General features: G+C 46.0%; 1 protein-coding gene across 4 annotated transcripts in view; it reads left to right on the forward strand.

Annotated features, from left to right (window-relative positions):
- The window catches only part of LOC119174202 (S1 RNA-binding domain-containing protein 1), a 174,308-nt gene that overhangs the window by 60,431 nt on the left and 101,325 nt on the right, over positions 1-12,552 (forward strand). The window contains exons 1-3 of one of the 4 annotated variants that reach the window (XM_075896010.1): positions 532-787; positions 7,506-7,762; positions 11,159-11,323. In XM_075896010.1, the coding sequence (XP_075752125.1) occupies positions 739-787; positions 7,506-7,762; positions 11,159-11,323 (471 nt within the window). In that variant the 5' untranslated portion in view covers positions 532-738. Of the gene's footprint in view, positions 1-529; positions 788-7,210; positions 7,408-7,505; positions 7,763-11,158; positions 11,324-12,552 lie in introns of those variants that run through there. The other 3 variants (XM_075896011.1, XM_075896012.1, XM_075896013.1) reach the window with 3 other exon arrangements.

Consider the following 12,552-nt stretch of genomic DNA (forward strand, 5'->3'; position numbering starts at 1 on the left):
AGTAAAGACGCTGACACGCCATGCGAATGATATGTATGTAGTGCCGCTTCAAAGGGGACACGATGTTTTTTTTTTTTTTTTTCTTTCTTGCTTTACATATGAAGACTGTACAAATTTCACACACTCGACAAAATACAATGAAGAACCGTCAGCTCTGAGCTAACTGTTGGTCAATACTGTGGCAGTCGTACCAATGGTTAGTTGCTCACAGTCCACTCTGGTACATCATCGTGTCCCTTCACTACTTCAAGAAACTGGCTCACTCATTCGCAGAAATACTTGTTGTGTTCTGGGTTTTCGGTTTCGGTTTCGTATTGACATGTGAGGATGCCAGGGGGCGCCGCTCTGGCATCTATAGGATTTCAAGGCGACTGTAAAATGGAGTGTGTGTTAGGTAACCGTGGAGTGCGGTTGTTGTGCTTTCTTTCGGCGCTTCGCGCCAACCCGCGTGTTCGGGCTGGTCGGTGTCCCCGCCGGCCGCGTACGTCTCCGTCGCCCGTCTTCTTCTTCTGCTTCGTCGGGACCAGCCAGCCCCCAACACAGCAATACTGTCACACAGATCGTACTTCTACATCTGGATTTTCGACCGCGACGTTCTCAAATCTTCTAATTGTCGACAATTTCAGAGTAAGCCTATATGGTCAACGAAGAATAACCTGACTTCGACGCCCATATGAGAATGGCTACATTTAAAAAATAGTGCTGGTACATTTACTGTAGCACTGACGAACATTTTCGATGCGAAGCGTTTCTTTGCGTTCTGCAAGCACTATTGGCGTCTATCAGGGTATGTATCTACCTATCTATCCGCTTACTTCTGGGTGCTCTCGTGATCGCGTAAACCAAACTTAGTATAGGAAGATAAGAAAATTTCGTGAACTGGACGCGATAGTCAAGACATGAATGCTTTCGTAATCCCGTCGCGTACGCCGTCAAGCACCTTCCACTAGAGAGTGGCACAAACCTGCGGGCGGGTATGTGCCCCTGGTATGAGGTATAATCTGCCACAGGTGATCGACACTTATATAGAATCTACCCAGCAACAACGAGAACACACAGGAGCAGTTTTAACACGTGAGCGTTAAGAAAACTTGACATGGGCAATGCTGATCTGACGAATGCACAGAATAAATGTCAAGGTCTCAGCAGGAATCGAACCCAAGCATTATATACATGGCAACCAAGCATTCTACCACAAAGCCACGCCAGGTCTCAGAACTATTTTTCAAATAGACCCCAATGTTCGTGAAACGGTAATTGCGATTGCCATGCTGGCTATCTAACTATATCATGGTAACATGTGTACTCCTATGATACAGTCGTGACGTCGGATTAACGTGAGCTGTAGTTAGGTGCCATGCGCTGAAGTCGATTTATGTAAGAGCGTTCATCCTCGCGAGCACCAGCGCTTCATATCAGCTTATCGCTCAGTGTTGCTTATACTCATGCTCCCCAATGACATCATCACGCAAGTGCAAAAAACTGATTATACAAACATCTGCAACTTGTGTCTGTGCGTGATGGATTTGTGGGGTTTAACGTCCCAAAACCACCATATGGTTATGAGAGACGCCGTAGTGGAGGGTTCAGGAAATTTTGAACACCTGGGGTTCTTTAACGTGCACCCAAATCTGAGTACACGTGCCTACAACATTTCCGCCTCCATCGGAAATGCAGCCGGGATTTGAACCCGCGACCTGCGGGTCAGCAGCCGAGTACCTTAGCCACTAGACCACCGCGGCGGGGCTGTCTGTGCGTGCAAGATTTGTACATATATTTAGCGTCATTTCATGACATGTAGCGATATAAAAATCGCAACATGGTCACCTTCCCTACGCATGTTTCGCATAACATCGATTATTAAGATACGTAAGATATGACGGTTTATTTTTTGAAAAACTGTTGTGGCAACCTAAATGGCAAAGTTGTCGAAGGTGCCTGTAAGTCAATATAAAGAAAACCCACAACTTTCCAGAACAACTAGGTGTATTTCTGCTGATTAGCAGAAGCATAAAACAAAAATGGATTCTGTAACTGTTTCGCTACCAGAAAAGTTATGCATTCCGATTTCTTTAGAAATGCCGATATGCTCGTGCTTGCTAGAAAACAAAATGAAAATGAAAAATAAAACAACCATTTCACGTGCAAACTTTTCTGAAAAGCGCTCCATATCTTTAGCGATTGGCCCCATTCTGAGATGTCACGTCATTTTCGCAGGCGCACTACTCTGCAACGACTCTTTACAATAAAACGATATGGTACTGAAAAAAAAAGAAATACAGGAATATTGCAACAAGTGATCTTCAGTACACTGTATTCTTGCTGACACATATGTATCTATGCGCGTAATAATTACACTTGCAAGTCTTGCATAATTGTAATACATCACCTTTTTTTTAGTGTTCATCGTACATTCGAAAATCACCAATAGAAGTGTATTTTGCTTTTTCTAGTGAATGGCAACTGATCTAGCAGAAAAGAAATAAATCTTGGATTGCATGTAAAAGTTTAAATACGTGCAATTTGAATTTAAGCTACACGAGCTCGATAATCTATACAATGAGGAAAATTATTAAATATCTATACCTTATGCAGCCAATGCATGTTCAGACCATATATCTTACTTTACAAGCACCTTTGACCGAGTGACCCCAGGTTGCTACGTGATACCACTGTCACACGGGCACCCGCGAAGACCATTTAACTCCCTCGTCCTTACGACAACGAAGATGCGGTCCGTGTCACACGGCCACCCTTACGCAAACGAAGGTAAACGGAGCGTTTCGCAAAGGACGTTCAACGATCTCCCTTCGCAGCGAAACGAGGTACTCTCGTCCCCAGCAGTCTAGAGGTCAGAGAAAAATTTCGAGCACTAAGTGGCCGCAGTGAAAGAATAATACATTTTGGCAATCTCAAACGTTCATTCTTTGTAGTACTCATTCACAACGCGTGTTTGTTTACATATATTTACGCCCACCAGAGTTCACCTACTCTCAACACCGATGCTCTACACTCCGTGCCTCGCACGTGGTGCCTCGCGAGTCGGGCCGGCCGGCGCCATTGAAAAATATTTCGTCCATGCGTGTGGTTGTGGTCGTCGCTGTGTCACTCATGGCTGAAGAACACGAAATGTGCGCTCACGAGGCAAGGAAGCACAAGAACTTTTGCACATGGGCATGAACACAGGCAACAAAACAACTAAAAGCACAATGTGGCCAGCGTCACTAGCAGCATCGCTACAATTAGCAAACTCGTTTATATTTGAAAATATTTTTATGGTTTCTTAGCCTATTACCTTCTTAATAGTGTTTTTTTAAAACCCCATAACGAGGATTCACAAAATATTGATAGAAATGAAATTAAAATACTTTTCTGAAAATCAAACAGCGCCAGCTGAGCCCCCTCGCGCCAACTGTAACAACCTTTTCATTGCCGTGTGGCACACTGGCACTGCCACAACTCCTTCTCCGTCGAACCACCTAGGGGAGATTTACGTTGACGGTGTTCAACAGAGTTTAGTGGTGGCCGTGTGACAGGGGTATAACTCTCATTGACAATCTTAGCATCGCTGGCGTCGTCTGGTGGACATACAAGAGCGGAAGGTTCCCCTACGAATGAGAGTCAATGGCGCCCCCCTTTCTATCAATACACTGCAAGGGTGCACATTCTAGGCACTATAGTACGGGACAGACTTCGCGCACCGACTATAGGAGACAAGGAGGGGGGGGGGGGTGCACCCCCCGTGAACCCCTCGTGTGCACGCCTATGCTGAGAGATGTACCTATACTCCGTTTCTTACATCAGGTGCAACGCTATGAAAGCGACGCAAGACGTTCAGTAAGGAACATGTGTGACTTCATGCGTCTTGCGCCTAGCTTTCATCGTTGTAAACGCTCGTGCGAGACGGGCACAAACGCGCCTGCAGAGCGTCGCGAACGGCTAAAAGTAAAATACCAAGAAATAAAATAACTAAGACAATCCGTATAACGAGGCGTTCTTTTTTATATCCGAGGCACAAAACAGAAAGAAAAAAATAAATCATCATCATGTCTGAGATGCAAAAATAATCTTTCTATTTCTTAGTGCGAACGCACTGATTGCAAGAATTTTATAGCCTCCACAGCGTTGCACTTGATGTAGAAAACGTAGCATAGGGAAATACATTCGTAGAACACTTGACCATGGGCCCGGAGGTGTGGTTCTTATGTAGGTGCCATCATAATCCCTTATGATTTTCGAATATGCATAACCCTCCTTTCTTCCGCCCTCCCACTAAGTGCGACGCTGAGCTCGATTGTCCTGCTAATCGATAACCTGTACGTGTGTTCGTGCGATTACGTCGCATTTGGAATGCCCCGCCACGGTGTCTAGTGGCTAAGGTACTCGGCTACTGACCCGCAGGTCGCGGGCTCAAATCCCGACTGCGGCGGCTGCATTTCCGATGGAGGCGGAAATGTTGTAGGCCCGTGTGCTCAGATTTGGGTGCACGTTAAAGAACCCCAGGTGGTCGAAATTCCCAGAGTCCTCTACTACGGCGTCTCTCATAATTATATGGTGGTTTTGGGACGTTAACCCCACAAATCAATCAATCAAATCAGTCGCATTTGGAAATCTGCTCCTGGCGAAAATGAGGAAGTTCCTAAAGCAAACTCTTCGTTAAAGCATAGTTCACCATTTTTGTGCTACTGGAAACAGCGTGAACCAACTTATCCCACGACATCCGATATACGCGGTGGTCCACGTAATTCTCATAAAAAGTTATAGAAAAACCACGAGGTCTAGGAGCTTCTAACTCGTCTATATTAGTGTAAATCATCTGTTCAACTGATTACCAACAAGAGGTACTTTATTTAGGTAACCCTTTTATTGTAGTAGGAGAGGCTGAAATTTAGCAAATAACCTCAGGATCGTCAGGTTATCTTGTGCTGAAGTGTGCCTGGCTGTATTTGTAGCGTAAGCTACATTGGCAGAGGTTGCGCAGTTTCGCGTGGCAAGAATGACGCGCTCACGCAACGCTACATCAAGATAATGCCAAGGTCGCTACATCAAAAAAAAAAAAAAAGTTAGCGGCAATGCCTGCGCACTCAAACGCTTCAAAGCGTTTGGTTTATGTGGTGGTGGTAGTGGTTAGAAGATGAGAAAAGGCGCCTAATTTCTGCAACCCGGTCGGGAGCACGGCGCAGTGCCTGCGGGGAAGGGAAAATGGAGAAAAGTGAAAAAAAGCGAAAAAAGATTAAGTGAGCAGTGGCACGGTCGTCATCAGCACGAACAGCAGTCCAGAAGCAAGGGTAGGGGTAGCAAGGGGCCCGTCCTCAGCGGTAGGGTTTATGTCATGTTCAATCGTTATTCCATGGACGTGAGTGAGTCGGAGATACAGAGAGAGTGTATGTGCGTGCGTACGCGCGTGTGTTTACACTCTAGTGAAACGACGCCGGTTTCAGTCTGCCAGCTGTCACTGGGGTACCTTTCGTCGCGTAGTTGAAACGGCGGCCACAGTTGGCGAATAGCAGGCGAAAGACGCCGTCTGCGTTTGTCTACCTCGCTTTTCATCGGCTGATTTCCGCCGCATACAAGACACGCGCGAAGCGACGCTGACCGTACTTGCTCGCTTTTTGCAAGCGTGGATGAGTGTCGCCGTCTGGTGTCGTAGCTGTCCTGTGGTGTCTAGAGTTACTGTATATGCTACCTTTAGGTAGCCGTATATGCTACCTAACGGTAGCATATTCAGTAACTCTAGTGGCGTCGTCTTTCGAACTATTGCGAGAAGGAGGGAGTGGAACCCAAGGAGGTTATAATATAACACGGAGGAAGGAAAAGGTAAGGAGAGGCCCTGACGTCACTCGTTGTGAAGCCGCGATGAAGCCGGAAGTCGGCCATATTGAGTAGGCAAATTCTCCTCTCTTGTTTACATATGAATGCGAAGCAGAAGGCGCGACTCCCTCTCCGGCTCGGAAAGCACAAGGGCTGCGCAGCGCGTGTGTCGTGACGATCCGAAACTAATGAAACTGGGCTCATCACTCAGAGCCAGCGGGACACCTTCAGCGAAATCGCTTCGTCCGAGTAATAACAAAGAGTAACAGCTCGCTGACAACGAAGCAACTACGAAAGAACGCGCGCTAGATGCACTGACAACGGCGAGTGCTTTCACGTCATTAATTGAGCAACTGTATAGACAACACGATCGGTCGTGCGCCTTCTACGGTTGCATTCCGCCACGCGACTGACGCAGCGTCCTGCCACTGTGTCCGTGTTTCGCGTGAAACACACCTGCGTCAGCATTCTGCGACCGTGGTGACTTTGAGCACGGTGCTAGTGACAGTTGAACGTGGTTGCTGTTACGTTGAGATTACATGCAATGCTGGTGGAGAGTGTACCAAGCGGACAGAAAAGGTGTTTTAATACGCACATGCAAGTTGTTACTGTACACACACAACACGAAACTACGTATGTGCACATGGTCCTCACGGCGTCTTGCTGGGCTCAACAGCGTCGTCTGTTGTCACAAGCAGGAGCACTGCTCAACCGTCACTGACCTGCAAGGCGTTCGTCGTCATTCAGCTTCGTCATGGTGCCCAACGCCATTTCGCTGAACACTAACTGCTTCATCCGCGTCATCCGCCGCACGACACATGGATATGCACTTGTTCTACGCACTGTTGAAAACCCGTGATGGACAAAGAGATTTGTAAACGTTGCTAAGAGTAATGTAACAGCCAGACGAACACTGCGTAACCAATAACGCGGCGCCGAGCACAGATATTGTCCGCCACGTCTCAGCACGAGACCGGCGGAGGCACACATTCCGCCGCCAGCCGCGGCCGCTCACTGCTAGACCAGCTTCACTGCGCAACACGTAACCATAACAACGCCGCCATTGCGCCTACTGAATATGGCCGCCATAATGTCATTTCCGCCACATTTTTTACGCCCTGCGCCGGCTGGTCATGCCCTCTCCTTACCTTTTTCCTTCCTCCGTGTAATATAACCTCCCTTGGTGGAACCGCCACCTTAAAGGCGACTCGACCTCTGACATTTATCATCAATACTGAAATCAGTACAAAAACAATTGTCATTTGTTAAGATTATTTTTTTATATATCTAGTTTTAGAATTTTTAAGGCGTACAGAAAATATTGTGTTTAAATTAGTTTCAAGCGACGTAAGTGGACGTATAAACCTTTTTTTCTAATTATAGCAGTAAAAAAAACTCTGCTGGCTACCATGGCCACGTTGCAGGCAGCCGCGGGTTCAAACAGGCAGAAGCTGTGCTGTTTGTTACGGCATCGGCCCCGATTTCGCGCAAATTCTCGCTTTCCTGTCGTACCCTTGATGTTCGCGAACACTCTAATAGCGTAGTATTGCATCTGGCTCTGGTGAAAACGCTTCACCGAGCTTCGCAAACGACGCGGTAAGACAACAAACCCTGCAATTAGCACCAGTTGTCGCTGCAGACGACAGTTCGCATTTCGGTTCGCATGTTGAGACTCGTTGCTTTGTCCTCCACAGGAGCCTTTCATTCTTCAACCCGACGGATGAGCTCTGCGATGGATGACGACGACGTGTACCTGATAGACTCGCCGTTGTCTTCTGAGGCCGACGACAACGATGACGATGACTACAGCCCCACGGCGCCTCGGGGTCGCAAGGCGGGAACCAAGAGCCGCGCGGCGGCGCCCAAGAAAGCGGCTGCCAAGAGAGCTGCGACACCGCGAAGAAAGGAACCAGAGCTCATCGACCTGGTGTCGCCGCCTTTCCAGGGCACGGTGAGGGCAATCAAGCGTTGTGTTCAGTCCGAGCAAGAAGTACGAGACGGGACGATCGCACCATAATACATGTTTTCCCTGTTTTTACTCATCTCATATTTAAAACCTGACCATCGAGTCGAGTGCTGTGATGCGGGCACTTCGGTATGAGCGCCGATGGTTTGGCGAGTTGGATTTGCTTAATTAGGTGAAAAAATTCGAGGATGCCTGATACTCGCCTCAGGAACAGCAGCGTAGACAGAAATACTTGTCAGGAGTGAGGGGTGGGGACCGGGCAGGCTTTACCTCCCCGTGATCTTATGTGGAGACCGGCAGGAAAATGTAGTCGAGTGTCATTCTGTGTTCGGTATGCCATGGGACAAAGAAAATTGGAGGGGGGTAAGTGGGGCACGCACATTTTTGTTGACACCCCAACCATGCCACGAGGCAAACATCTCTGCAAATAGCATTCGCCGTTTGACACCATCCTAGAATGCGCACTGCAAGTACAGTTGCGGAATAGTTGCTTGCTTACTTGAAACTCTATTTTTGGCTTTCACCCACTACCGCATATTGGCCATCAAACCAGTGGTTAATATAAGCGCAAACACTTAGAATTGGGACAAAGCATGAAGAATTAATTGGTTGCCTAGGGTATAAACAAAACTGGAAGAATCATTAGATTATGAAACAATGAAGGAATCAATAAAACACTCACATGGAAAGCAGTCAGCTTATCAAAGAATCGCAAAGTACCAAGTTTTGGTTGGAAATAAACTAACGAAAATTTATTCTTATGCCACCGAGACATTCACAAATAGCTGTGCAGATATTTCTGTTGCTGTTGCCCAGAGAAGATGCACCAAGGGAAATAATACATTAAGAGTTCAGAGTAATTTCGAGGTTTCTGAATAAAATTCAGATTTTTTTGCTCCGGTTAGTGAAACGATGGCAAGTAAGTAAAAAACGATCAATGTTTTCAAGCTCTTGACCGTAAAAGCGTAAAGTTGCAAGCTTGTTTTCAAGCCTTCACTAGGTGACAATGGGTGTTTCTAAGTCATTACTATGCTTTAGCTAAGTAATAATTCGTTGTTTCTACATTGGTTCTCAGCACAGACACGTGTTAGGCCACAGACACGACGCAAATGTTGAAACTCCAGAGACAGAATCTTACTCTGGAATTGGGTGTTTGCACCTCTCATAGATCTACAAGCGCATCATCATTTGTGTCGGCTTCTGATTGCTTCGGGGTCTTTTCACAACAGACTTTGGCTTTCCCGTTTCATGTTATTCTCTCGTGTGTATCATGGGCCATTGGTGCGCGGCTGTCGCTTTGCAGCCATATGTTGAGCTCCGTTTCTTTTTTTTTTAGTGGACCAGTGGTGAGTAGTAGCTGCTGTGGCACATACATAGGTGTGTGTGTGCCACGGAGCACTTGGTTTCGGCGCGAGTTTTTGTCTTGGGACTTAAGTGTTGTGTCTGCCTGTTTGTGATGTGAAACTTGAAACTGCTACTCGTCAACTCAATTAGTCTCTCTTCCTCTATAACTCTCCTTCCCCCTTACTCCGGCAGGGTAGTCAGCCCTAATTAACCTCCCTGCCTTTCTCCTTATTCTCTCTCTTTGTCTGTGGTTTAACTCGAACCTTTATGCTCTGAGAATCAATGTACAAACGACCAAGCATCCCCTAGCTAAAGCCCTGCCATAGCCTAGAAGCAACCTGCACTACCTAGATATAGCCTAGAAAAAAAACCTAGGAGCAACCAGAGTGGTATTTCGAATAAATCAGTTCTATTGTTTGAAGCCTCGCATGGTTTAGCGCTGCTTTGAGCTTTCTTTTTTTTTTTTTTCACTAAGCGGATGTGCGTAAGCTGTATTCAAACAGTGCCCGAGTCCTTTCTTGGTGCGTCACCTGCTACTTCATGCATGCAGACTTGCGCTGTTACTGCATCATGTGCAGAGAAGATGTGGAAGAACTGTGAACCAGTGCAGAATCTTCTCAACATTTCTGTTAAAATGAACAGCGCAGTTCAAACATGCCCTCGCCGCACCAGTGAATCGCGTGCCATGTGACTTTCGATTGAACAGGCGCAACTGGTGCAGGTGAATTGAGCCGGCTCGATATGTCAAGTAGCACCCTTAGTGTGTGGTTTTATGCACCCTGCATGTTTTTATGCATTAGAATATTGTTCTAACGCCTTTTCATGGTAAACTTTGAAAGTGAGTTAGCTTCAACATGCCGGTATTGCCATTCATGTGCTGTTAGTTCATTACTAGTTCATTGTAGTCTTTTTTGTGTGCTAAACCCTTCTCCGCAGTGTTTGTCATGTCTATTTAATTTCTCTGTGGTCAATTTTCTTGGCTGTTAGCAGGGGGGGGGGGGGCAAAACTGCACTTGCCCCCGATCCTCCCTTCCTCCAGCCATGATGCAACAGGGGTTTGCACACCACGAGACCAAATCCCGCTGACAACCATAAATAGCAATCTTTTCCCATTGAGTACTTATGTGGCACAATGTCCCAGTGTTTAGCTGCAATGTCTTCTTGAATGCAACTTAAGGTGTATTATGTACTGTCATTCATCTTCATTGTACAGTCTATGCAGGTGAGTATTTCGTAAATTTGCATTGCAGAAACTCGTAAATAACTGAAGAAACAAAGAGGGTCCTGCTAAGCATGAAGTTATGCGTTCGCTTCCAAGCTGCAATGGTTGTGTCACGATATGGACGAAATGCAAAAAAAATCCCATGTACAGATTGAATCGCACTTGGCTAGAGTAGTGCAGCGCATAAATGTTGGCATTGTTCTTCATCCCGCCTTCTATCTCAAGTTATCTACAAGCTTCTGATCGTGCTTAAATTACACCACATGGATCTAGCATGAAGTGCGACCATGTTTAGTTCATGGATCTAGCATGAAGTGCGACCATGTTTAGTTATCATTATGGGGTCAGTCTTTACATACTTCTGCAGAAAACGGTAGCTGAAGCGGCCAGCTGGCCGCCCTAGACAAGTGTCATTCTATTTGTTCCTAAATTTTAGTACTAGATGTCAAAGAACCCGGGGGTGTTCATCACTAATTTAGAGTCCCCACTAAGGCTCATGTTATACTCATATCAAGGTTATAGCACTTAGCTCCACAGAACTTACTTTCAAATGCAATACAGAAGGGCTTCTCAGTGGTATATTACCTATTTTAAGGTTGATTGTAAAGCAGCACTGCCATAACTTCCTTTCAGCAATTAGTGTTTTCATTACCTATAATAATCATGCACTCACTCGATAAGATTAAGTTATTGCACTTCATGTCCACGAATCTGCGTACAAAATCTCTTCCTCAATTTAATAATATTAGCTGTGAGGTGTTTCTTTTTGCCAGGCATGTAAATCTGTGACAAAAAAAAACCTCTATAACAAGCAGGCTTCCAATGCAAAGGCAACACCAGCGGCTGGCCGGAAGAGAAAACTCGCTGCAGAAGCAGCCAAGTCAGAAGCTCCTAACGGTGGCGAGGAAGTCGAAGCCAAGCCAGTGAAACGTGCCCGAAAGAGCTTGCCTGATTACATTCCTTTGGATGGCCCCATGAGGGTGAGCAAATAGAACCTTCAGGATTATGGGTCCGTTGCATGCTGACTGCATTTATAATTCATGTCAAGTCTATTATTAACAGAATACCAAATAAAAAATCTTGCCTTAGTTGAACTGTGCTAGTAAGTTGAACTTTTACAATACCCCTAAATTTACTATTGCCATGACAGTAGGTCCAGAAAGTCATGAAAATAAAGCAAAAACGAAAGCTCGGGGGTGGCACCTTGAAAATTCATCTACTGCAGTGGACATTCAGTAAACAGAAAATAACGGAACTGCTGCTTAAATGGAATTGCAGTGATTGGTTTGATTGGTGAGCCGGCTCTCGTATGCGCTGCTGAGGTGAGACTGAGACTGGTTATATGCAGTTGGTTTATTCACTATGCGCACTCGGCGCATTCCGGAATTCATCTTTCTAAACCCTTCCTGTGCGTCTGTTATAAACACTGCTACATGGGGTCTTTATAAGTTCGTGCACCGTGTTCTCAAGCAAAGGTCACGATTTGAGCACAATGCTTGAATGCCTCCAATCGTTGAGGTCTGCGACGCCATAGTCGTAGGGCCATTTAGGGCAGTAGAGTCGCAGTTCGTGGTGAGCACTTGAAGTCGTAAATTGGAGCCCCAAACTCGTTGTGTAGACCCTCGCTGCTGTCACTGTCCAGACCCCTGCAATGGCCTGCACCCACCGCCTGGTCGTACAGTCACTGATAGAGATGTTCCAGTCCACATCACTAAGCGTTCTCAAAGGCACGCTTCCCGGAAAACACCGCCGGAGCCAGTCGATGTAGGTGCCAAGCACTGACATTCACCGGGAGCTCATTTTTATTTAGACGAGCTGCAGGTGCCGTGTCGATAACTTACTTTGTATTCGCACTATATTTCTAGCCTGTTATGCAGCATCTAACCACAACAGTTATTTATTATTATTATATTTATAGCCTGAAATGTGATTTTATTTGTGCGAAAACAGAAGATAAATTACTTCAGAAAGAATAAGCACTAAAGTACAGCCTAACTCTCTCGTTGCCACGCCTATTCAAATCGATCACCGGTGATCGACGCTATTGAATCATTGATATTGGCATGTTAGATTTGTTTTTCGTGCACCCAGCATTTTCTGGTAGTTAGTCCAGCCACTCAACTTTCAAAATCAATTTGAATTTGCCCGTCTTGGCAACATAGTAATTTTCGACAGACCTTTGAACGAACCAATGTGCATGTGTTGTTTG

This window comes from Rhipicephalus microplus, chromosome 5, assembly GCF_043290135.1.
Source record: "Rhipicephalus microplus isolate Deutch F79 chromosome 5, USDA_Rmic, whole genome shotgun sequence".
NCBI classification, from domain to species: domain Eukaryota; kingdom Metazoa; phylum Arthropoda; class Arachnida; order Ixodida; family Ixodidae; genus Rhipicephalus; species Rhipicephalus microplus.